General features: G+C 49.7%; 3 protein-coding genes across 6 annotated transcripts in view; 2 read left to right on the forward strand and 1 right to left on the reverse strand.

The window, feature by feature from the left end:
- Window positions 1-525, forward strand: part of UCP3 (uncoupling protein 3) — a 29,935-nt gene extending 29,410 nt beyond the window's left edge. Inside the window, exon 8 of one of the 2 annotated variants that reach the window (XM_082411324.1) lies at window positions 84-525. The gene's annotated coding sequence lies outside the window, so the exon portion shown is untranslated. The remainder of the gene's footprint in view (window positions 1-83) is intronic. The other variant, XM_082411323.1, reaches the window with a different exon arrangement.
- Window positions 1-24,993, reverse strand: part of DNAJB13 (DnaJ heat shock protein family (Hsp40) member B13) — a 47,937-nt gene that overhangs the window by 8,700 nt on the left and 14,244 nt on the right. The window contains exons 3-12 of one of the 3 annotated variants that reach the window (XM_082411315.1): window positions 24,115-24,276; window positions 20,731-20,888; window positions 19,579-19,692; window positions 18,371-18,484; window positions 17,307-17,383; window positions 16,575-16,756; window positions 14,716-14,781; window positions 6,854-6,913; window positions 6,507-6,640; window positions 3,357-3,460 (exon numbers count right to left, since the gene is read on the reverse strand). In XM_082411315.1, the coding sequence (XP_082267441.1) occupies window positions 16,603-16,756; window positions 17,307-17,383; window positions 18,371-18,484; window positions 19,579-19,692; window positions 20,731-20,888; window positions 24,115-24,276 (779 nt within the window). In that variant the 3' untranslated portion in view covers window positions 3,357-3,460; window positions 6,507-6,640; window positions 6,854-6,913; window positions 14,716-14,781; window positions 16,575-16,602. Of the gene's footprint in view, window positions 1-3,356; window positions 3,461-6,506; window positions 6,641-6,853; window positions 6,914-14,715; window positions 14,782-15,068; window positions 16,757-17,306; window positions 17,384-18,370; window positions 18,485-19,578; window positions 19,693-20,730; window positions 20,889-21,602; window positions 21,666-24,114; window positions 24,277-24,993 lie in introns of those variants that run through there. The other 2 variants (XM_082411316.1, XM_082411314.1) reach the window with 2 other exon arrangements.
- UCP2 (uncoupling protein 2) lies at window positions 6,173-12,976 on the forward strand. Its single transcript, XM_082411321.1, is given in 9 exon segments — window positions 6,173-6,376; window positions 7,191-7,347; window positions 9,753-9,972; window positions 10,130-10,340; window positions 11,287-11,481; window positions 11,563-11,664; window positions 12,005-12,084; window positions 12,086-12,186; window positions 12,534-12,976. Coding segments are annotated over 7 exon segments (930 nt in total). The 5' UTR covers window positions 6,173-6,376; window positions 7,191-7,347; window positions 9,753-9,846; the 3' UTR covers window positions 12,649-12,976.

Genomic DNA, 24,993 nt, shown 5'->3' on the forward strand with positions numbered 1-24,993 from the left:
ATGCTATCACTTTGATTTAAGAATTTTTTGTTTAGTTTCTATATCAACTAACATAAAATTGAATTTGATGTTTGCAAACCAAGGATTATGATTTCAGGTTAAAGCTACACATTAGAAGCACTGAGGCTGGACTTCCCTGGTGGCGCAGTGGTTAAGAATCCTCCTGCCAATGCAGGGGACACAGGTTCGATCCTTGGTCCAGGAAGATCTCACATGCCACGGAGCAACTAAGACCATGCACCACAACTACTCAGCCTGCGCTCTAGAGCCCACGAGCCACAACTACTGAGCCCGTGCGCTGCAACTACTGAGCCTGCATGCTACAATTACTGAGCCCACATGCTGCAACTACCAAAGCCCGCACGCCTAGAGCCCGTGCTTCACAATAAGAGAAGCCACCACAATGAGAAGCCCGAGCACCACAACGAAGAGTTGCCTCCATTCGCCACAACTAGAGAAAGCCCGTGCACAGCAACGAAGACCCAATGCAGCCAAAAAAAAAAAAAAAGAAGCACTGAGGCTTTCAAGATCAAAATACTCTAGTGATAAATCTACTATGAAAACATTATTTTAGGCATTCTAGATATTAAATTATGCCAGTATAATTTTAAAGATAATTGAATAATTTCAAAGGTTTTCTTAATTCATTTGCTCTTGTAGTATCTCAAATGTTACTTAGAAAAATTGGAATCACTTTTTATATTTTTCAAGTTACCTTCCTTAGGAAGTTTATGTCATGTTATAGTTTAGTTCCTCTAAAGGGTAATTATTTACAGTTTAAAATTGTGACCAAATTAACCAAACAAGAATGTGGAAAATAGACTCTGGGAATATTATAACCTAAATATTTTTACTGATTGTTTTTTGTTCTTTATAAAACTATATGTGCATTTAACTTACTTCTAGAAATATACGTCGTTCTTTGAACTGTTAACACCACCATGTGTTCAATACTATGGCCTATTTATAGGATTAAATATTTTAGACCAAGTTACCTGTGGCTCAGTCAGTGCTGTACTTGGAGTAAATGTAATAATGTTTAGTTTTCTAACTTGTCTTACATGAACTAGAAACTAAATATATGCTATGCTTATCTATATAAGGAAAATTAATACATACTGTGATGGTTAATTTTGTGTCAACTTGGCTGGGTCACAGTGCCCAGAAACTTGGTCAAATATTCTGGATGTTTCTGTGAAGGTGTTTTTTGGATGAGATTAACATTTAAATCAGTGGACTTTGAGTAAAGCAGGTTACCCCCACCCCCATACCTAAGTGGGCCTCATCCAATCAGTTGAAGGCTTGAACAGAACAGACTGACCTCCCCCAAACAAGAAGGAATTCTACCAGAGGACTGCATTTGGACTTGAACTGCAACTCTTCTTTGGGTCTCTAACTACATATGCAGGTCTATGCTATATATTTTGGGCTTGTCAATCCTCCATAACTGCACAAGCCAACTCCTTTTAAAAAATCTCTCTTTATGGGGACTTTCCTGGCGATCCAATGGTTAGGACTTGGTGCTTTCACTGCCATGGCTGGGGTCAATCCCTGGTCGGGGAACTAACATCCCGAAAGCCACGCAGCATGCCCCCCCCACCCAAAAATCTCTCTTTACATATACACACATATCCTGTTGGCTCTGTTTCTCTGGAGAACCCCACTAATATACATATTAATATGAAAATAATTTCTAATCACTGTGATTCTTTCATTTATTCCCTCAATAACTGTTACTGAATTATTGTATATTCCTAGTGCTTTTCAATATATAATTTCTACAGTGTTTCATTTGAAAGTTGTAAATATTTCATTTGATCAAGGCTCTTTAATTTTCTTTTCATTTGCTTTGTTTTACTAGCTATAGTTATTTTATTATCCATGTATTAGCACCCTAAGCCTACTGTAATGTTATGTACCTTAATAAAGGACTGAATATTTGTAATGGTTGGCAGTGAATGAATTTGCTGCTATATTTCCTTTGAGAAATAATGGAGGAAAAAATAGAATCTATTAACAATCATGGATTTTAGGGAAGGCACTGAAAAACCATGTGATCAAGTTGTTTCTTATACAAAAATGGAAATGTTAGCCATCTGATCACCAGCTGAAGGCCTATCATGCTGTAAAGAAACTGGGGGAGAATTTGCATTTTCAGAGGTATGAGCAAAATGTGAACAACTGCTATGTTCATGCTCTGCTTTATGAACTGAGCTTTATTTCAATCACACATTAATTCACACAAAGAAGCATCTTTTAACTCTTAACAGTGTTTTCCCAATTTAATATTTAAAATGTAGGGTTTCTTACTTGACAACAAAGATTCATTAAAGAATTTAATCCAGTTTTGTTGTTGCAAATGTTCAAAGTAATTCTATCTCATTTAGTGTGGCCATTTCCCCCACATTTTCTTTCTTTTTTTTTTTTTTTTAAGAAACCAAGAAAGAGAAGAACAAACAACAAAAAGACATGGACGGGGGTGGGGGGGTTGGGGGGGGGAGGGGGGAGCTTCCCTGGCGGCACAGTGGTTAAGAATCCGCCTGCCAATGCAGGGGACACGGGTTCAAGCCCTGGTCCGGGAAGATCCCACATGGCGCGGAGCAACTAAGCCCGTGCACCACAACTACTGAGCCTGCGCTCTAGAGCCCGCGAGCCACAACTACTGAGCCTGTGTGCCACAACTACTGAGCCCGTGTGCCACAACTACTGAGCCTGGCTCTAGAGCCCGCAAGCCACAACTACTGAAGTCCCCGTGCCTAGAGCTTGTGCTCCACAACAAGAGAAGCCACCGAATGAGAAGCCCAGGAACCGCAACGAAGAGTAGCCCCCGCTCGCTGCAACTAGAGAAAGCCCATGCACAGCAACAAAGACCCAACGCAGCCAAAAATAAAATAAAATAAATAAATTTACCAAAAAAAAAAGACGTGGACGTTTTAAAAACATGTATGGGTCAATTTCACCTCTTAAATGTTTTTAAAGAAATTCAGCTTTATATCATTTTTTTTAAAATGTATGATCATCAAATTTCCTTGATTTCTTTTTTTAAAATGCCATCAGATAATTTTATATTTGTTTTGGGGGGGGTATTAACACAGCCAACTTACTCAATATTTTTAGCAAAAAAACACCAGAGACCTTTGAATGTTTAAATTTTTTCTCATGTTGGTTTTCATTACCTGATGTTTTCAGTTTTCTCTGTCATTCTTGTGTCTTTTTCATTTTCAGTGTTTCAAACAACGTTTTCAAAATTTTAAAGTTCCAAAACTATAAGATATATATATATATATATATATTTTTTTTTTTTTTTTTTTTTTTCAGTGAGCTAGATGTGAAACAGGTTTGTAAAATGCACTTACCTGTACCCATTGTGGACAAAGAATGTCTGCCTGCCATGTCAGTAAACAAAGGATGTTGAGACCATCAAGCCATCAGCCACTGCAGCCACCCCCAATGGTGCACCCTAAGGGGATTCATGATGGAGAAAAACAGGATATAATTTCATTAAGCCCAGACTCTTGCATCTTCCCATACATTGAAGAGTGCTAAATTCATTAACTTGAGATATCTGGTTTTTCTTTAATTAGCAGTAATCTTTTGATGTTCAGCTACCTGGTTTTTTTGCAGAAACTCCTATATACCCTGGCTCCTCCCCTACCTCTTCAGAACAGTCCTTCAGAGATATCTGAGAGGCTGTATCATGGGCTTACGGCCTCAGTAATGCCCCAAATAAAACATAATTCTCAACTTTTAGGTTGTGCATTTTTTTCAGTTGACACCAAACATTCTTCACTTTCTCCATAAGACATCTTATGATTTGGATGAGCTGTAGCTCTAAAAATCCAGAGGGGCAGTGTCTGTAGCATCACCCTGATCTGCCTGGCTCCATCCTAAGGAAAAGAGAATTTAACAGGACTTCTTAAGAAATCCATGTTGAATCCTGGTGATATCTACTTCTCTTTTTAGTATCCACACATCATCCTTTTAACAGTCCCTTGAATTTTGCTAGGGATGAACAAACATCTCACAGGTATACAGTCTTTGAAATCCAGATTCTTCCCTGTTTGGCAATCAGGACAACACATTTATTTCCAAGCCTTTGTTTTACTCTATTTTTCATGTCTCCTCAAAGATCACCGACCAGTTCAGTAGTCTCACCACAAACTTGCTGAGCATCCTGGGAATCCGTTCATCACAGCCAAAGACAGAAGCTTACATGCAAAAGCTAGGCCAGCAGTGGATGGGAGACTCCACAGTGCCAGAAATAAATTTTTGGCTTGATTTCTCAGTTTCCACTTTGTTTCTGCCAGGATCATAGGCTCAGTGTGTTTCTTCTTTTCTGCTATAATTATCCAGTCCCAGTCCAGCTATAGTCTCCTGGCTGACAATTCCTTCTGCTTGTGGACAAAAAATACACACACTGAGCTGATTAACCAGGGCTTAAGTCATGGCACACCATTCCTAACCGTGTGACATTAGGCAGATGATTTAACTTCTTTGGCACGCATCTGTAGATCAGAGGTTAATACCAGCCTCACAGGGTTATGTGAAGTATCCACACTGAACCTGAACATAGTAACTGCACTCACTAAATGTTCATCTTCCCGGATCCTCCCATTACACTTCCCAAGGGCACTTTCAACAGCAGCCCAAACAGCATGCACTGAGCCTCTACTATATGTCTGAAGAAAAACACACGACCTAAAAGTAGCGACTTAAGTTTTATTTGGGGATCTTACTGAAGACAATAGCCCAGGAGACGGCCTCTCAGATAGCTTTGAGGAAATGCTCGGAAGAGGTAAGAGAGAAGTCAGGATAAATAGGAGTTTTTTGTTGGAAAAAAAATGTAGTTGAACATCAAAAGATTACTGTCAATCACAAATAATAGACATCTCAAATTAATGATTTTAGTGCTTTTCTGTATATGGGAAGATGCAAGAATCTGGGTTCATTTAAATTATTCCTTAGGTATGCATCTTAACTATCTAGGGCCAATAGAATCCAAAGCACAGAATACTTCCTGTTTTTCTCCACCCTGAATTGTTTTCAGGGCTCACGGTGGGTGGAAGGCTGCAGTGACTAATGGCCAGATCCTTATAGAACTGGAATGGTGGGCAACATTCTTTGTTTACTAGAACGGCAGGCAACGGTCCCTGTCCACATCTAAAGCGGGTCTTAGAGGGTTGTGATACTAAAAATATAGGAAATAGCTTCCTGTTCTAGAAGAGCTTACAATGTAGTCAACGATATGGCTTCCACGACCTCCACGAATTCTTACAACAGTCCCAGACAGTCGACAAGGCTGAAACGAGGTAGAGGGGGTCAGAAGGTACACAAAAGTAGGGACATAGAGTCCAAGGGCGAACATAGACTATCTGCGTCTACACTCCACGTGCACGTGTTTGTCCGGCCACAGGACACAATTACCGGTTGTTTAAGTGTCTGTCACCCCCATAAGATCACCAACCACCTGAGGGCGACCCAGTCCCGGTTAACTCCTACCATCCCTTTCTCATGCCGGGGCCTAGACACGCAGCAGGTCCACGCCCTGTTCGGCCTTCTCACTCGAGGGGCGCCTGACCATTGGCTCTTCTGTAAGTGGGGGCGCCAGCGTCACGCTTCGTGCCCCCTCCCCGTCCTTTACTCCCCGGAAAACCCAGGTCCGGACCCGGAGGCAGCGGGAAACCCAGCCGCGCCCAACGGCCGTTGGCTGTTATCTGCCACCTGCTGCTGCAGCCCAGATTGGCTCCTTCCTCTGGCCCCACGGCTCCCTTAACCAATCGCCAGCGAGGCCGGTCGGGAGGCCCCGCCCCGCGGGGGCCCGCGCTGGCACCTGGGGAGAGCGAGCGGTTTGCGGAATCACGGGTGGCTGAGTTGGGACCAGCGGACTGCGTCCCTGAAAGGAGAGAGTGCTCTTCTACCCGAGCCTCTGGGCGCTGTTAAAAAGAGCCCTGGCTAGGGGCCAGAGGCGTGTATGACCCTGGGCAGCCTCTGCTTCTTTCCGGGAGTCAGTCTTGCCATCCTCACAATGAAGTTGGCGGGGCGAGGGGTAAGCCTATGGGGGAACGAAGGGTCAGACGCTGGGATCGGCTCCCGGAAATGGAAGTGGAGGAAGGCGCGGAGAAAACGCTGGGCGTGGCGGTCTCTGCGGAAATGCGGCAGCTAAAGGGCCGCCTCCCAGCCCTCGGAGCCCGCAGGTCCCGCCCCCGCCCAGCAGGCCCCGCCCCATAGATCGAAGTCGCGCCGCACCCTCTGCCTACCTCTCCGCAAGCCCGGCCGGCCGCGCCTTTGGGTCGAGTACAGTCTGCTCTCCGTGGATGCGCGCTCCGCCCGCCGACAGACATATCTGCCAGTACTCGCTTGTTCTCCCTGCGGCCCGGTGAGCCCGGCCCCGGCCCGCCCCAGCCCTGCGCCCGCTATACCTGCCCTACTCCCGCTACCCCGGCGGAAGGGACCCGCGCGCCACCTTTAATTTCACTCCTAGCCTCCCACCCTATTTTGTATTTTACCTTTTGTTGTTTTTCTTTATCTCTCTTCTTTCACTCTTTTCGTGTCTTGCTTTTGTTCTTTACTTCTCGCGTTCAAATGGCTGTAATATAAGCCTTTACTCTTCCACTTCCTCTCCTCGGCCGGGGTGGGGGACCTTCAGCGAAGACCAGAATGACCTCTCCCACTCCAGGCGGCCACAGGCCATTCCTGGGGCTCTTTCTGCTGGCAGGAGGCTTTGAGCTGCTTGATGCGGCCTCAGCAGGGCCCGCTCCAGGCCCCTCTAACCTCCTCGCAGCCCCGCTCTGGTCCCTAGTTGACTCAGCGAGTCTCTGACCCATCATGACTCCCCCGCCCCACTCCCACTCACCAGAGTCTGCTGTGTTGCGGGATGCTTCTCCAGAATACTGAGTTCCACTAAAGGAGAAATCTGCAACAGAGCAATGTGTGATACTAAGAGAGCAGACGGGGGAGGGAGGACTCTTGGGTTCATCCCCTCCTCCAGTGTGTCCCCCTCCTCCAGTGTGTGCACTTAATTAGTCCCCAGCTGCCCTGTGGGAAATGGACCCTGTTCCCTACCCTCACACCCACCGATAAGGACTGAGTGGGCTTATGTGCCTTGGACAGATGGCCCTTTCCTTGCTGCGGTGTGGTTCTTTAAGGTCCACTTCCCTTTCTAAACTCTCCTCCTTTGCCCTCACCTGCAGGACACATAGTATGACCATTAGGTGTTTCATCTCCCAGCCATTTTCTATGGAAAACCAAAGGGATCAGGCCATGATAGCCACTGGCAGCTTTGAAGAATGGGATGCCTTTAGAGAAGCTTGATCTTGAAGGCCTCAGCGTGAGATCTGACAGAGCCGGGTAAGAGTCCATTCTAAGGGAGGGGTCTTCTACTGCCTCAGCCCTGTGGTCTGGGGGCAGGTTTAGCAGGACATTAACACAAATAACTAGCACCACCATCCCAGTAAAGTCACTCTTAGCGTTCACAAAGCACTTTCATATATCCCTGGTCTCGTTCTGGCCCTTAAGCTGAACTGACAATCCAAGGATGGTAATCCCCATTTTACAAAGGAGGATATTGAGGCCCAGGTGGGACAGTGATTAGCCCCAGGTCACCCTAGGAGTCAGCAGCAGAGTTAGGACAGGAACCTATTGTTCTAACTACATATTGTTGACTCAAGCTTTTGACTATCCTTAAGATTGCAGTTAGTAATCAGGTGAAAGTGGTTATTTGCTGGGGATTGTAATATATTATTAACTATTTCTCGTTAGGCCTGAGTTTAATCTTCTTGGTATGGTCTTTAGCACAGAGACCTTTGCCTTCATACCCATGCCTCTGAAGGACCTGACTTGTGGCAAACCCAAGGCAACATTCAAAATGGCAACTTAGCCTTTGCACTTGTCTCTGAGGTGGGCAGGGGCTGGGCCTTATTCTTCTCTGGCCCTCACAACACGTTGCAACCCAGATCAAGGTCAGGACATGATTGACTCATGTCATCATGTCTCTGATGCCCAGAGAAGGGATGCCGTTTGCCTGAACCTTCTCAGAACTGTCACATTGTCATGAGAGAACTTGGGTGTTGGACCTCCTTGTGAAAGGCCTGGGGCTGAGAAAACAGCAGGAAAGAAATGAGCTGGGCACAGTGCAAAGCAAATAGCATAAGCTTTGGAGCCTGCAGACAGGACGCTTACTAAGTTCCCTGTTCTGAAACATGGAAGTAAGGGCAGCCACCTCACAGGGCTGCACTGACAAGTAAGTGAGCTAATAGAATGTGCCAGGCAGAGCGGGGAGGAAAGGTGTGGAGCACTTCCTGGGGAACGAGGATGTCAGGGCAGGGACGCTGGGGGTTCTGGAACACCTTCATCAACCCCTTCTGCTGCTTGAGTGCCAGCCTTCACTGAGCCTCATGTGGGCCAGGCTCCAGGGAAGCATGAATAAGGCCAGGAACTGAGTGGTGAGTAGCGTTTAGACTTCCCTGTTTGCCCAGCCACCTGGGATGAGAAGCCCAGGAGGAAGAAGCCTGGTGAGCATTTTGTTTCCATGGGTCTGTGTGTTCACAACTGACTGCCACCACATCATTCCTCTGCTGGCCAGCTCTTTCCTCCCGGCCCCAGCAATGGGGGCAGCCAATTAGGTGAGGCTCAGAGCAGCCACTCCTACATAGTGAGAGAAAGAAACTCAGGGGAGAGAAGCAGGTCACCCTCCTCCACTGGGGTGCTGGGCTCACTTCCTCCCAAGGCAGGGGAGGAAGGTGTTGTTCCAATTCTGAGAACAAAATGGAGGTTTTGGTTTCCTTTGTCACTATAGCTCTGACCTGTACTTCCCCATCCCCACCTCTCATGAAGATGTGGATCCCTCTATATTATAGGAGGAGAGGAAACTGGCCAGAGAGGGAATAGTTTTTCCTGCATTACACAGCAGGCCCAGGGTGGGGGTGGGTACAGCACCTATGCACTTACTCTCAGCCCTGAGAATTGCTCAGTATCCTTCAAGGCCCAGCTAAATGCTACCTTTTCTAAGTCTTTTCTGATTACCCACCCTTTCTTTCCCAGTGCAGTTGGATGTTCCCTCCTTTGCACTATGAGACTATGTTCTGCAAGCCCAAATGCAGCTTGAATCACCTGTCCATCCCCTGTGCCAGACAATAAGCCCCCTCTAGGGTAGATATTATCTCTTGCGCCTCAGTGAGCCAGTGCCCAGCAAAGCAGACTCCTTGGAAGAGTGACTCTAGAGAGCCCAAGCTGTGTGCGGGCTGGTGGGGAAGAGAATTAGACTGAATTGAAGGAGCTGAATAGGTCTTGTTCACTCCTTTTCTTCTAGACTTAGTTCAAGACCCATAGGAACCTCTCCTTCTTAAGACATCCAGGGCATAAGCCTGTGGGTTTGTGCCTGTCAGGCCTTGGTCTAGCTGAAACCTTTTCCCCACTTCTGTCTGCCCTCTAAACAGATCTGCAGAATCAGGAATGTGGGCATCAGTGAAATTTCTGCACCCAGCAGACAAAGGGCTGGTCCAGTGCCTGTGAGGTAGCACTAGGATAGCTGTGATCCAGACACTCCCTGTGGTGAAAGGGAGGACTTCTCAGGAATGAATTGCTTCTCCAGCCCCTGTTTGGGTGCCTGTAGAGCTCACTCCTATTTGCCCTCCCGCGGCAGCTCTGGGTCCTTGCTTAGGGAGGTGGTGCTATCAGGGGAAGTGGGGTGGGGTAGTGAGAAGAGGGGGTCTGGAGCTTCGGCTTCTGATGGACCTTCTCTCTCCTTGGCTTAGATTCCAGCAGAGTTCCTCTGTCTCGTCTTGCTGCTGACTTAAGGTGCCCCCTTCTTTTTTCTTCATCTCCTGGGAGGTAGCAGGAATTGGCATTATGGTTGGGTTCAAGGCCACAGATGTGCCCCCTACTGCCACTGTGAAGTTCCTGGGGGCTGGCACAGCTGCCTGCATTGCAGATCTCATCACCTTTCCCCTGGATACTGCTAAAGTCCGGCTACAGGTGAGGAGATGAAGCCTGGGGTTCTGATGGTGGCTAGTCTGCTCCCTCCCCAAGACACAGACTCCTCAAGGGCCAGTGGGGTTTTTGGGGGCTGTAAATTTTAGAGCATAGGGATGGAAGGAGATGGGGTGGGCAACCACCTGCCTTGGCCTTGCAGATCCAAGGAGAAAGGCAGGGGCCAGTGCAGGCTGCGGCCAGTGTCCAGTACCGCGGGGTGCTGGGCACCATCCTGACCATGGTGCGCACCGAGGGCCCCCGCAGCCTCTACAAAGGGCTGGTCGCCGGCCTGCAGCGCCAGATGAGCTTCGCCTCCATCCGCATCGGCCTCTACGACTCTGTCAAACAGTTCTACACCAAGGGCTCTGAGCGTGAGTGTGGAGCTGGGCCATAGGCCTCTTGGCCTCTTCTCAGTGATGGTTGATCCTAGTTCTTTTAGCTGCACAGTTCCTTTAGGCCCCAAGACCTCTAGGAGGAATTTCAGATCAGAGGAACTGAGAACTAGAAGGGTCCCTGATTCTTCTAATGATTCCTGAACACCTGGGCTGTGCCAGGCTCCGAGTAGGGCATCATCTCATGACAGTCCTCACAACCACCTCGGGAGCAGGTGGTTTCATCCCCGTGTTACAGATGAAGAGGCTGAGGCTTGCTGGGGTGGGAGGGACTTGGCCAAGGGCACATTAATGGGGAGCCAGAAAGAAAACACACTCAGGACTTGTGCCTCCAAGGCCAGCACTCTTCCATTTCACCTTCTCAGCATGCCATGCCCACCCTCCATTTTACACGTGAGGAAAATGAGAACGCAGATCAAAAGGTTGACATTTCCCAAGATCACACGGCAAGGAGAAGTAGATCAGGGATGAGAACCCAAGTCCTATGAATCCCAGTCCTTGAGAAAAGCCACTTCTCTCGGAGCCTTTCATATTTGTCAAATTTCACTGCCAGGGCCCAGGTTTGATCCCTGGTCGGGAACTAAGATCCCAGAAGCCACGCAGCGCTGCCAAAAAAAAAAAAAATGATTCTGATTTCTCGGGGCTGTTGAGTAGGTAAAATGAAGTGAATGAAAATGCTTTATGAAAGAAAGCATTAAGTCTCATTTTGTCCTGCTCCTCACTCTGTCCCAGTGCCCAGCACGTAGTAGACACTCCCAGTGATACACTGTATGATGCAAAAAGTTCTTAGAGCAGAGCTAGTCTGGGTCTTATTACCGAAAGGTTGCAGTGAAGACAGGAAATGACAGTGACGTGGTTTTGGTGAGGAGAGGTGGAAAATGAGTGTAAACCCAGCTGGCCACTGACCCCCATGGTTCTCCCACAGATTCCGGCATCGGGAGCCGCCTCCTGGCAGGCAGCACCACAGGTGCCTTGGCTGTGGCCGTGGCCCAGCCAACAGATGTGGTAAAGGTCCGATTCCAAGCGCAGGCCCGGGCTGGAGGTGGCCGGAGGTACCAAAGCACCATTGAGGCCTACAAGACCATTGCCCGAGAGGAAGGGTTTCGGGGACTCTGGAAAGGTGTGTACCAGGTGTTTTCCCTTCCCCATCCTCCTCTTCCCCTATTCCTTGGTCTCACATAGGCACCCTTTCTTTCTGCAGGGACCTCTCCCAATGTCGCTCGTAATGCTATTGTCAACTGTGCTGAGCTGGTGACCTATGACCTCATCAAGGACACTCTCCTGAAGGCCAACCTAATGACAGGTGAGTTAGGGTAGATGATGCTGGGTCTCACCTTCCCCCAAACCAGGAGCCAGTGTGGGTCTGCCTGGAGACCATATCTTTTCATCCCATTTCCTCTTTGCTTATGGAGTGAGTTTCTCTTTCACTGAATTGAAGCCAACTGGGGTGAAGCTTCCACTTTGCACGTTGAGGCGCTGAGGCTAGATTGGCAAAGTGACTCTCAGAGACACTGGGAGAGGTACCAGCTGCAGTCTCTGTGTCTCTAAAACCACGAGACCTTAGCTACTTAAATCATCTCTTTCCTTCTGGAATTATGGGGTGAGGAGTCCTGACTGCTTCCCCTGCTCCTCCTCCTTGGCAGATGACCTCCCTTGCCACTTCACTTCCGCTTTCGGGGCGGGCTTCTGCACCACCATCATCGCCTCCCCTGTCGACGTGGTCCAAGACGAGATACATGAACTCTGCCCTATGCCAGTACCGCAGTGCTGGCCACTGCGCCCTCACCATGCTCCAGAAGGAGGGTCCCCAAGCCTTCTACAAAGGGTGAGCCTCTGATCCACCCCACCCAATTCTAGGCCTCTTGGCCACCTGTACCTATCACACAGGTAAGAGAGAACCACCCAGAACTGAGTGGTTGCTGTGGCAACCACGTGTCAAACTATTTCTGATCCTGGTCCTGGCATTCTCGTGCTCTTAACTCCTTCCTTTCAGAGTTGCTATCATGCCTACTTTGTGGGTGTTAAAATGCAGACTCACAGGGGACTCTTGCTCACAGGCCACAGCTCCATTCCCTGGGCCCTCCCAACTTCCTTGGGACAGAGCATCTGGGTTGGATTGGATGCCAGGGCCCAGCAGGGTGAAAGAGATGACCTGTGTTTTCTCCCCTCTAGGTTCATGCCCTCCTTTCTCCGATTGGGTTCCTGGAACGTGGTGATGTTCGTCACCTACGAGCAGCTAAAACGGGCCCTCGTGGCTGCCTGCGCTTCCCAGGATGCTCCCTTTTGAGCCTCCCCTGCTGATCACCTCTGGCTTTGGCTGCAGCCTGGCCCTGCTTCCCTTTTCCTCCTCCCCTCATTCCCTTCCCTCTCTCCCCACCCCTTCCTTCTGCTCCCTTTCCCACCACCTCCCTTCCCTCTCCCCACATTTTCACCCCTCAGCTCCCCGTTGCCTCTCACAGTCCCGATGGAGTTGACCCCAGCTGACACCGTGGGAAGCCTGGCACCAGCCAGCATCTCAAGCCCTCAGTCCCTTGAGAAGTTCAGCCTGACTCTTCGTCCTGCCTCCTGCCCCTGAGCCCGACTAGCATGTCACCCATAAAACAAGCTCAACCTTGGCGTCTCCTCCCTCTCTCTTTTACCAGATCTTGGTCTAATGGGCCCTTTTGGCACCTGGTAGGCAGGGGAGGAGCCACCTGACTTGGAAAGGGGTGTGTGACCCATCTTCCTCCAGCAATCTGGGTGGAGGTCATCCGGTCTGCTTCTCTTTCCAGACCAGGCTAGGGCTGAGGTGGCAAGTAAAGGAGCGGCCTGGAGTCAGCAGTGGCCTTGCTCTCTCGCCAGACCACTCGGCTTTCACTCACCAGTGTCTGGTACTCCAGTACCTGCCTTTCCAACCCCTCAGCTGGCCCTGGGCCTGTTAATCTGCAAAATGAGTGTTCCTGTTTGCCCTGCTTCTCCTGTGCTGCTTGGAAGATTTAGAGGAACTTAGGAACCTTAGATGCTGTAGGCTTATTTTATTCCATTTTACAAATGGGAGATCCACCTCCCCCAAGTCCCAGGCTTAGTGAGGACAAGTCAGGTTGCTTCCCATCCTCCACAGTCATACCCTTAGGAGGCGGTATAACTGCATTGGGTGGGACAGGCTGTAGAGCAAGACATCCAGCCTCAGCAGGAGTCTTTCCATTTAGAGTCTCACCCTCACCCCAGGCTAGAGATCCCAGGGAGGTGGTGACAAACCAGGGCTGTCAGCCTCCCTGTCCCTCTTCCTACCATCTGTCTCCAGCCAGGAAAGTAGGTGGGCAGGGCTACTTCTGTTTCAAGGGTTAGGGGACTCTGTGAGGTGCCAGAATCCCAAGGCATCTCGTGAAGGGCTGGGCCCTTAGAATTAAGCCATCCAGGCCCATTTTATAGATGTGTGAAGAAGCTAAAGGCTGAGACAGGTCATGCAGGCAAGGACACACAGGAAATCAGCAGCTGAACTGGGACTGGGACTCAAGACTCCTCCCTCCCCCTGTGCACTTTTCCCCTAGGGGCTGGGGTCCTTCAGGAAGCCTGTTGGGCAGCTGTGGAGCCAAGCCCAGAGAACATGACCTTCCTGTTTAAGTCAGCTGGTGCTACTGTGCCTTCCCCACCGGTCAGAGCTGGAGGCTGGGCCCTTCAGTGCTTGGGCAAGGGGTCCAGGATATTAGGGTTGTAGAGAAGTAAAGAGGGCCCAGGATTCCTCACCTTACTTTTTATTTTTATTGAAGTATAGTTGACTTACAACCTCACCTTACTTTTGAGCTGAGGTCTCATAGTCCCCAAGGGACAGGGTTGGGGGCCATGAGTCAAGCCAGGGTGAAGGTGGCAGGGAGTCAGCATAAGTGGAGGACCCGGTCAGCGTGCTTAATGCACCTTAATTCTCACATTAATCCTCTGAGGCAGGATTTGTTTTGCACCAGAGGAAACAGGGGCAATTTGTTGCCTTAGGCATTGTCAGCTGGCTCATTCACCAGCCTTGTGTTTCAGACACTGGCATGGACATGAGGCCGCCAGACTTCATCATGGTTCTAGGCATGACCCTGAAACAATGAGGGACTGGGAAAGGTGGTAGGAACCACTGGACAGCATACCAGGAGGCCTCAGTAACTCCTCAACCCTTAATGCCTATAAAATACCTGACTCACAAGGTAGCACTGAAGACCACACTGAGGTAATAACAACAATCTCATAAATGGCTCTCACAGGCCTGAGAGTCTCACCATGAGGAAGAGGTTAAGAGCAGGCCTTGCTGCTGCCCTAGAGGAGAGCTGGAGCACCAGTTTCACAAGGCAGGCCCTCACCCACTTGCTAGCTCTCAGAACAGGGCACCTACCACCACCTCGCCACCTGGGTCCTGCCTCAGGGCAGAGTCGGCTTCACTCCTCTGGTTTCCACAGCCCTGCAAGATAGGGATTGTAAATAGCCTCAGAGGTGAAGCGATTTGCCCAAGGGTACACAGCTGGTTAAGTAGAACACCTGAGGTGCATCTAACTCCAAAGCCCCCATTCTTTAGTGAACCCTGGGTCAAGACTCTGTCTCAAGGTCTGCTGCTTTCTCCCTGATGGTTTAAAAATGGCTGACTGGTGGTACTGAGCCCCCATTTAAGAAAAAAACCTTAAGCTAATATGATGCTTTGAATGGTGGAATCCAAGCAATATGGATATTATGGGGCCCTTTTCTGGCACCTCTTTTTTTTTATCTTTTGGGGGCGGGTGCCGCTCTGCGTAGCTTGCAGGATCTTAGTTCTGTGACTGTAAATTGAACCCGGGCCCTCAGCAGTGAAAGCGCGGAATCCTAACCAGTGGACCACCAGGGAATTCCCTCTGGCACCTCTTAAGTCACTTCACAAAAGTGGCCACCCTGTCTGTCATAAGCTTGGATCTCTCCTAGCCCAAGTCCAGACTCAAGTGAAGGGCACCTCCCCTGGCACAGAAGAGGTGCGTGCTGCACTGTCGATGGAAGGCAGGCTGGGGTAGCAGGTGTGGTCTGCAAAGGCCCAGCTGGGCTTGGAGGCTGGCACTCCCCCAGGCCACATTGGTAGCAATGCTGTAACCCTGATAATCTAAGCAGTGAGTTCACTAAGCACTTTCACACCAATGAGCTGCCTGAGGAGGGTTATGGGTTCTGCTTTACTAACAAGATGGATAATAACATCCAAAGGGTCAGTGGCAGGATTGGGAGCAGAGCCCAGTTCTAAGACCCTGCCTAGGGCTTCCCTGGTGGCGCAGTGGTTAAGAATCCACCTGCCAATGCAGGGGACATGGGTTCGAGCCCTCGTCCGGGAAGATCCCACATGCCACGGAGCAACTAAGCCCATGTGCCACAACTACTGAGACTGCGCTCTTGAGCCTGCAAACCACAACTACTGAGCCCTCGTGCCACAACTACTGAAGCCCGTGTACCTAGAGCCCGTGCTCTGCAACGAGAGAAGCCACCGCAATGAGGAACCCACGCACTGCAATGAAGAGTAGCCCCCGCTTGCTGCAACTAAAGCCCGTGTAGCAACAAAGACCCAACACAGCCATAATAAATAAATTAATTAAAAATAAAGTTCCCTTTAAAAAAAAAATAATAATAAGACCCTGCCTAGAGGCAGCCCAGGCAAGGCAGAAACCAAAGCCATTTCCAGCACTTGTGTCCTTCGTGCTGCCTCTAATCTAAGCAGAGTGAGGCTGTGGGAAGTGGCCTTCAAGGTTCTGATGACAGCTTTGCCACTGAGCCCTGTGTGACCTGAGACATGTGTTTTGTTCTCTTTGTGCTTTGCTTTCCTGAGTACAATGTGACTATATCACACTAGAGACTGCCCTTCCAAAGATCATGTGTCATGAGAAATAGAGCTGGGGACCCTCAGAGACGATGCAGCATTGCCCCACGCTATCAAGGTGGGAGCACAGAGGCTCTGAACCCTCAGGGACCTGGCCAGGCTCACACAGCCAGGACAGGGTCCCAGGTCCTCAGCTTCTTGAGCCCTGCCCCTCCCTCTGCTCCACAAGAAGGGCTGTAGGAAGCTCTTCTCCCTCCAACACACACTCTCTTGGGTGTAGCTGGAGGATAGGAAATAAAACTTTATTGTATCAGTTTAAAATCCCAGGCCATCTGGTCCTCACGTCATGCCTGTGCAGTGGGCTGGCTCCCGTGCACACCCCGTGCTGGGGGTAGGGGTGGGGTCAGGCCCAGCTAGCCTTCTCTTACCCCTGCTCCAGTCTCCAGCCCACCAGAGTTATGTCAGCAACGCCTGGCGCAGCATCTGCTTCTTCTGGGGTGTGAGGCGGGTGGGGAACTGGATGTCAAAGAAAATGAAGAGGTCCCCCTTCTTGGTGGGGTCCTCTGGCAACGGCATCCCCTCACCTGGCACCTTCTTGAAGTACTTGGGGCTGAGACGGGAGGATGAAAGAAGGGGGCTCAGAGGGCACCCCAGAGCAGCACAACCGCCCCTGCCCAGAAAACCTCAGGCGTGGGGCGGTCAGCAGCTTCTAGAACTAGTGGGAGGGGAGAGGAGACTGGCTTGTTCCAGACAACTTGCTCCCTGAAAACCGTTTACACTGAGGCTCTGATTGTGGATTCCAGGAATCCCATTTTAGATGGGAAACAGGACAAGGAGCAGACCCTGGGTTGGGTTGGGGGAGTGCTGGGCTGCTGAGCTTCCCATGCAGAGGGCCTTGCTTGGAAAAGGGCTTAGGGGATGCAACTCAGAATTCTAGAACTTCTAGAGGATGAAGGCAACAAGGATTTCCCAACACAGGGGGCCTCTGGCCTCCACAATGGCGGCCTGCAGCTTGGCCAGAGAGGGGGCTGGATTTCAGTCTCTCTCACCCCTTTGTGCTGGGTACAACCTGAACAACTATACCAGGCCAGCCTGTCCGACACACCCTCTAAGGACCAGGCAGCCCTTCTGCGTACTGGGGCCCAAGCAGATGGACTCACTGGACGATGTCATTGATGGGGATGTTGAGCAGACGGTCATCTAGGGTCTTCACCTCCACGGTGCAGCAGGTCAGAGCCTAGGGGACATTAAGGCCAAAGGTGGGAGTGGGGGAGGTCCCCATGTCCATTCTGTTTAGAAGGCACTTTATGAGACTATTCAGTGCCAGGCCCTACGCACTGGAGACAGAAGGATGTTCAAGGACTAATAGGTGAGTGAGCCAGGCTATTACCTGCCCTCAAGGAGTTCGCAGTCTGGGAGATAAGAATGATATTGATACATGTTATGACAGAGGGAAGTAAAGGGGTCGGTGGGAGCCAAGGCGGCGGGTCCACCGAACTATTCTGGGGTGGGGCAGGAGGGCTCCATAGTGGTGGTAGCAGTTGATGAGGGCCTTAAAGGGTGAGGAGGAGCCTGCCAGTTAGACAAGGTGGGCAGACAGCACTCCAGGCAGAGGGCCCAGCATAAGCAAGAGAACGAGGGTGTGAAAAAGAATGCACCCAATGGGCAGGAGCTCTAAGTGGCAGTGGCTGGAGTGCAGGGGATGAGATCAGCAGGGGCCAGACAGCAGAGGGCCTTGAATGCCATGCAGAGATGTTTAGACAGGAGTGTGGCAGGGTCAGATAACTTTGTGGAAAGACCCTGGTGGGGAAGTGCCTGAAGGAGATGAGAAGAAAGGCAGGAAGGCCACTGAGAAGGCTGCTGCACACACCCAGATGCACAGACCTGGACAGTGGGGCTGAACAGAAGTGGACCAAGTGGAAAGAGATTTGGAGGTGGAATTAACAGGACTTAGTGCCTGACCGCAGGTGGGGTCGGGGAGGGGCGGCAAAGTCTAGGCTGGTGCCCAATTTCTTGCTTGTGTTGTGAGGGCGCAGAGGGGCCACTCACACTCAGGAGTGAAGACAGCCACAAAGGTTTTGTGTGGCACTTATCACGTTCTGAAGGCCTGCGCCATGCACCGGGGGGAGTGGGGAGTGAGGCCTGCTTGCCTCAGAGCCTCCCATGAGGTGGGGGGCCTCACTCTGATCTGCCCACCCCTTGTTCCTCCACTTTGCCCACTCACCTTGCCCAAGGGGATGGAGTTCACAAAAAAGAGGTTGTCGTTCTCCCTGCGGAAGCGAGGATGTAGCTTCTCCTTTACGATGAAGATGACGTCGGCTGGGATGATGTTGGGACCCTGGGCAGGGGGAGCCAAGGGATGACAAGGCCTAATTGGCTGTGTGACTTTGGCCAAGTTTCTGCCTCTATTGTCCCCATGTCATCCTCTGAACAATGAGGAGATTAGACCAGGTTTTCTGGAAGGGCCTTTCCAGTCTGGCTTCATAGCCCCTCCTCTGAGAAGCCTACCCCAAAGAATCCTGCTCTACCCCAATTACTGTCCTCTACTGAGCAGCCCAAGTAGATGCACGCAGCTGGAGGGCAGAACACTGTACTGGGGACAGAGAACTGCCTGCAAGTCTATTCTGCCAAGCTTCATTAAGTTCCAGAACTCTGCTGGGTCTCTTCTGGGCCCTAGTGACAGAGGAATCAGACTGGCCACCACCCCCAAGGGCTTCCAGTCTAGTGGAGGAAACAGGCACACAGTGAATCCTCAGCAGGCTCAAGAAAGTGATAAAGGGAACCCAGAGGCGGGAGCTCAGAGAGGCGCTGACCCAGGGGGGGAGGTCAGGGAAGGATGCCCAGAGCATTGGAGCTGGGTCTTGAAGTGGGTTTTTCGGAAGTAGGTGTTTCATAAGTGAGAAAGGGGGCAAGAAGTACAGGCAGAGGAATTTATCACTCTGGCTCCAAAGACACCATCATCCTGCCTCTTCTCAGGACTTGAGGATTCAGCATGCCTTGGACAATAATTTTATATTTTTATTTAAGTAAGTATTTAATTTAAAATTATTATAAATAAATGGTTTCTGCGTAGCTCCTATAGTTGGGCTTTACTCAGAGAAACACTAAAGAAAATCAGGAAGAACACTGATGTTAGGACTGGATTCTCCTTTCAGCTCTGGTGCCCTTGCCCAGGGAAAGTCCCTTCCCTCTCTAGGCCTCAGTTTCTCACTCTGCAAAATGGGGAGAAGCCCTGGGCTACCCACTCCCCGAGGCATTGTGTGAGGCTCTGTCCCTCGGAAGGGACATTAGGGATCAGCTCACCCACGCTGCAGACCGGTCTCCCTTCCAGACCAGGGCTCATAGGGGCAAGAAAAAGCATTGCCTCCTTCTCCCTCAGTCTTCCCACCACATGAACCCATGTGACTGTCCCTAGGCAGCTTCCCTGCTCACCTGGTCCCCTTCCTTCTCGAAGGTGATACGTGTGCCCTGCCTCCAACCAGGCTTCACGTCAATCGTGAGGATCTTGTCCTTGATGGTAGAGGAGTACCCATCCTCGTTCAGCACCTGTAGCGAGATGACAGGGGAGGGAGATTTGCTCAGGATTTCCCAGCTGGCCTTTACACACATGAGAGATGCTCCATGGGATCTGTGCTCAGCTCAGTTCTCTAGCAATGGGGAGAACTTGCCCTGAGCCATCCCCACTCCCACCCTATTCCACTGGAACCAAGAGCTTATGATTCCAGGATGGCAGGGCGTGTCATGGGGTTAGGGCCTGAGGTGCCAATCAGTCACCATGAGTCGATCAAGGCTACAACTCCAGCCCTAGAAATTACGTGGCCCTGGCTTCTAACAGACACACGGTGAACACGCACTCACTTCCTCTCCCACCCCAGAGGCTTTGGCCCTGAGCCTCTGGCAGGTCTCTTAATCCCGAAGGGAGAAAGACCACAGAGGGCAACATATCTCAGCCTCACCCAAAGCATTCCTCTGTTATGTCATCCATCTATTCTCCAATCACGTACCCAGATGGGTGCCATCTGCGGAAAGCATGGCTACAGCTGGCATCTCCTCTCTTGGGCAAAGGTGTGAGGTGGCCTTGTTCATGTGCCTAGCACAGGGCTGGACCATGGGACAGGGCCAATGCAGGGTCTGGACCCTGGGGCACTGAGGGTCTTCTTCAACCAGTCCCCTTGGGAACTGTCCCCCAGCCCACCCCTCCATGCCCGCACAGCTCCTTCTTACTCATGAGGCGGACACCCAGATGAAACCCAGAGGGTATGGTCTGGTAATGCCCAGAGAGCAGAATTCACAGGAGACTCCTCCCACCCAGAGCCCTCCCTCTTCCCTCAGGGATGGGGCTGAACTGAGAAGAACGGAAAGAGCTCGTCCCAGTTAGCACACAGAGGGGATTCCCGCACTAGGGAAGAACCAGGCTAATACCCTCAATTGTCCCTTCCAAACTTCAGATTTTAGAATTCTACCATCTCCAAATCTAAGATTCCATGATTCTGTAAGAGACCATACCTGAGGTCTCCAGTTAGGGTCAGGGAGGAGGTGACCAGTAGGGTTGGAGGGGACAGAAGGAGGCTCCCAAGTACTCACCCTTCGGGAGATCTTAATTTTCTTGGTGCAGCCAAAGAATAAGTCCTCCAGGGACAGGTAGAGGTCTCGTTCGATTGGGGGGTCCTGTTTCTTGACCCCTCGGCCCCGGAGTCCCCCAAAGTTCAAGTCCACCTCATTTCCTTCTGCATCAAAAAACTCTGCAGGAGGTGGGGAGAGGCAAGGAGTAGGAGAAATTGTGTCCAGGAACTCGGATTCATAGACAATCCCTCCATCTCTTCAGTCCCCAAGTGTAATACCCAGACTCCCATTCCCACCTGGCAGACTCAGACTGTTTGGCCGGGCCAACGAGCTGTCCTTGTAATAGGGAAGAACCTTTGTACTCTATTACAAGTTAATCACTAAATGGATGTTACCTATAAGCTTAAATTATATGTAATGGCCCATCTCTGGGAACCCTACCTCCCAGGTAATGAGCATTAAGCTAAAATACCCTTGTTTAGCTCACAGGTAACATCCTGACCAGGCTCACCTGTGAATGACTGCAGGAAGGAAGAAATTAACACCTCCCCTCCTGAGGCTGACTGGAGCTAGGAAATGTGACTTTACTGCCTCCCCTTTTAGTATAAAGGAAGCCTGAATTCTAACTCAGGCAAGATGGTTCTTTGGGACATGAGTCCACCATCTTCTTGGTTTGCTAGCTTTTCAAATATAGTTGCTATTCCTTGCCCCCAACAACTCATCTCTCAATTTATTGGCCTGTCCTGCAGCAAGCAGTAGAAGCTTGGACTCAGTAACATCCTCAACTGTAGATCCAAGGATTACCATCTCTTGATGCCCTCTACTGCTTCATCCCCCACTTTGGACTCCCTTCACCCACACTTCCCTACCTCCCTCCCCCACCCCACCCCTACCTCTGGGGAAGTGCTCCTCAACTCTGGCTGCCTCAGGAGAGGAGTGTCCTCTGGTGGCAGTGGCTGGTAGTGCCAGAAATGATGTGCTGTTAGCTTTTGTGGAGGAGGGTCACAGCATGCCAGTCCTCCCTACCCTTCCCCAGGCTCCATTCCTCCTCCCTGTTCAGCCCAGCCCGAGACCACTAGAGACCCCAGACTCAAATTTCTATGAAGTCAGCAGCTGAGATGGGGAGAGACAGGGTTAATCCCTAACAAATTAGAGGTGTCACCAACATGTTCCCAATCTCCTCTTTCCTCAACTTCTTCTAGCTCTTCCCAGCTCTACACCCATAACCCCTCTTGCTGCCCCACCTTCCATCCTAGTGCAAAGAGCCCCTGCCCTTGAGGTGCACTGCAATAGTCCAGGCTTCAGTTTCTCAGTCTGTGGGATGGGGTAACATGCTTGACCTGCCTTCCACCATTAGGATCAGATAACAAGATGATGATGAACTAAACTAGCTCAGAGGGACCTCCTTGGTGGTTCAGTGGCTAAGACTTTGCCTTGCAATGCAGGGGGTGCCAGTTCGATCCCTGGTTGGGGAGCTAAGATCCCACGTGCTTCGCAGCCAAAAAAACCAAAACATAAAACAGAAGCAATATTGTAACAAATTCAATAAAGACTTTAAAAATGGTCCACATCAAAAAAAAAAATCTTTAAAAAAATAACTAAAAACAAAACTCTCTGAGAGCTTACTACGTGTCAGGTGCTGTTCTCAAATCTTTGAGATATTATCTTATTGGCCCAGAGAGGTCAAACAAAATGCCCACAGTCCCACAGCTAGTGGTGGTAGAGTTGGGATGTGAACCCAGGAGGATTTGACTACAGAACCTGTGCCCTTAACCACTATGCTTAATGAAGCCCTTTGTAAACTGCAGGGGTCACTATCATAATTAAGATTTTTCTGTACTCTGCCCCTCCTGGTTAGTGTCACAAAAAGAACTTTGCAGGCTAGAATGACCTTAGGCTAGGGAGGGCAAGGTGGTGTCACACTCTGTCCCCTTAAGATGTGATGAGTCATCGACACAGATGTAGAGAACAAACGTATGGACACCAAGGGGGGAAAGTGGTGGGTGGTGGTGGTGTGATGAACTGGGAGATTGGGATTGACATATATACACTAATATGTATAAAATAGATAACTAATAAGAACCTGCTGTATAAAAAATAAATAAAATAAAATTCAAAAATTCAAAAAAAGAAATGTGATGGGTCATCGAGAGGCCTGTGAATTACCGGGTCCCCTCTTGCATGGTTGAATTCATTTGTTCTCCCAGCACCTATGGTGTGCCAGGTCTCAGACACCCCAAAAGCCAGGTCACAGGAAGCCAAGCCCCTCAATTCTGCAGGGAGATGGGACACAAGAACCCCTAGGGTGAAGCACTATAGCAGTATAACTCCTGGGCACTGCCTGAGGGACCCCCATACCATGAATCTGACCTTCCCTAATGAGCAATGCCCCTGTAAGCTCTGGTTTGGCTCCTCTGAACAGCTTCTTCTCCATGCACCTGTCCCTGGGAGAGATAGGCCCATTGTATGGCATTTTTCTGACTCCAAAGCCCATTTTCATAAAGATCATCTCATTTGATAATGACCTGTGAGGAACTGGCTGTTTAACAATGAGGAAGCTGAGGTTTCAGAGAGGTGAAGAGATTTGTCCAGAATCACATGGCTCACAAGTGGTGGTGCATTGATTTGAAACAGGCCCTCTGACTCCAAGTCCCTTGCTTTTCCAGTTTCACCTGGAGTTTATAAACTCAGCTTCCTCTGGCAGACAGGTGAAGGCAATGCACAGTAGGAGGGGCTTCTGAGCAGGCTGTAGCCCACTTAACATATCAATGTGGAGAAGAGGAAGAGGAAACCTTTGAAATGCAGACAAGCTGTAGTATAGCCAGGGAGAAGGGGCTGGGGAAGCCAGGCAATGAAAATCTAGACTCTGTGAGTTGCTTAACTGGAGCCAGGAAGGAAGACAGGTCTGAAGGTGAACTGTCCTTGCGAGATGATTCGGAGCCTTGGAAATCAACTCTTTGTCAGTTTGCCTTGAACCTGGACTCATTCACACATCCATCCCTGTATTCATCTCACTAACACACGCTTGTACGTTGAAATCTTATGCAGCCATTAAAATGAATAAAGTAGATCTGTTTATAATATAATGTATAATAAGATAATCTCCAAAATATAAGTGAAAAAAAATCAGTGTATATAATGTGGTCCTTAACAAAATAAAAGGCTATGTAAAAATAAATATAAGCTCATAAATCCATAGAATATTTCTAGAAGGATACAAACACTGTTAACAGTGAGTGGCTGCTTCTGGGGAAGGAATGGAGGACTGGAATTTCTTTTTCAATAATTTTTTTTTTTTTACCATGGACTATATATTTCTTAAAGTAAACAAAACTACTCAGGGAAAAGCATCTTCTATAGCTATGTCCTTCCCAGTAAGGCAAAGGGGCAGGCAGGACCTCTTACCATTAAAGGGGTTATCTCCCCCGAAGAACTCATGGAAAACCTTTTCCGGGTTGCCGTGGAAGACATAACCAGTTGTCCACGGGGTCTGCGATCCAAACTCCAGAGGAATTCCACCCTTCAGGCCTTCCTCTCCGAACTTGTCATAGATGCCTCTTTTCACAGCTGTGGATATGTGTCACCTTGAGGAGGGATCCAGCATAGGGGCTAAGAGAGCTGGAGGGCTGGGAAGCAGAAGGATATGGGGCAGAGAGGAAGGGGCGGGGCGAAAACAGCCTTATTTCTAAGGTGCCTGCTGTCTGGCAGTCTTTGGAGGGAGACTCTAGAAGTTAGGGATTTCATTTCATCTTGGGTGGACCTAGGTATGATCCCGTAGCCCAGAGGAGAGATGACAAAGACTGAAACTTGCCGGGGGAGGGATGGGGATCGGAGAAAGACAGTGAGAGACTGAGGGTCGGGCTATCATCCTGGGGTTTGGCTTAACTCAGTCATCACAGCTACTGTCTTTTGTGGGGTAAATAGAATCCTAGAGCCTTGAGATTGTAGGATGTAAGAATTCTAGAGCTCCCAAATTCTAGAGCTTTGAAATCTTAGAGTCCGAAGTCCTGAAAACTTGGGGCTGGAGAAACATTAGTGATCTTCTGGCCATTCTTCTGCACAGTATCCACGATTACAGTCTCCAGGACAAGCCCTTAGGGAACCCATGTGGGCACTGCCTCAGGCAGGGGCAGGGGATCTCTTTCCCTAGGCTTCAGTTTTCCATAGGAGAGAGATTTCCTAATCACAGACCCCTCTCTGTCCCTTTGTACATATGCTGTCCTCGGGGAGATGGAGATGTAGCTTCTTGGTAATCAGGGAATAACCGGGCGTGTCTGCCTCAGC

The sequence above is a fragment of the Balaenoptera physalus genome, assembly GCF_965194825.1.
Source record: "Balaenoptera physalus genome assembly, chromosome: 10".
Taxonomy (NCBI): Eukaryota; Metazoa; Chordata; class Mammalia; order Artiodactyla; family Balaenopteridae; genus Balaenoptera; species Balaenoptera physalus.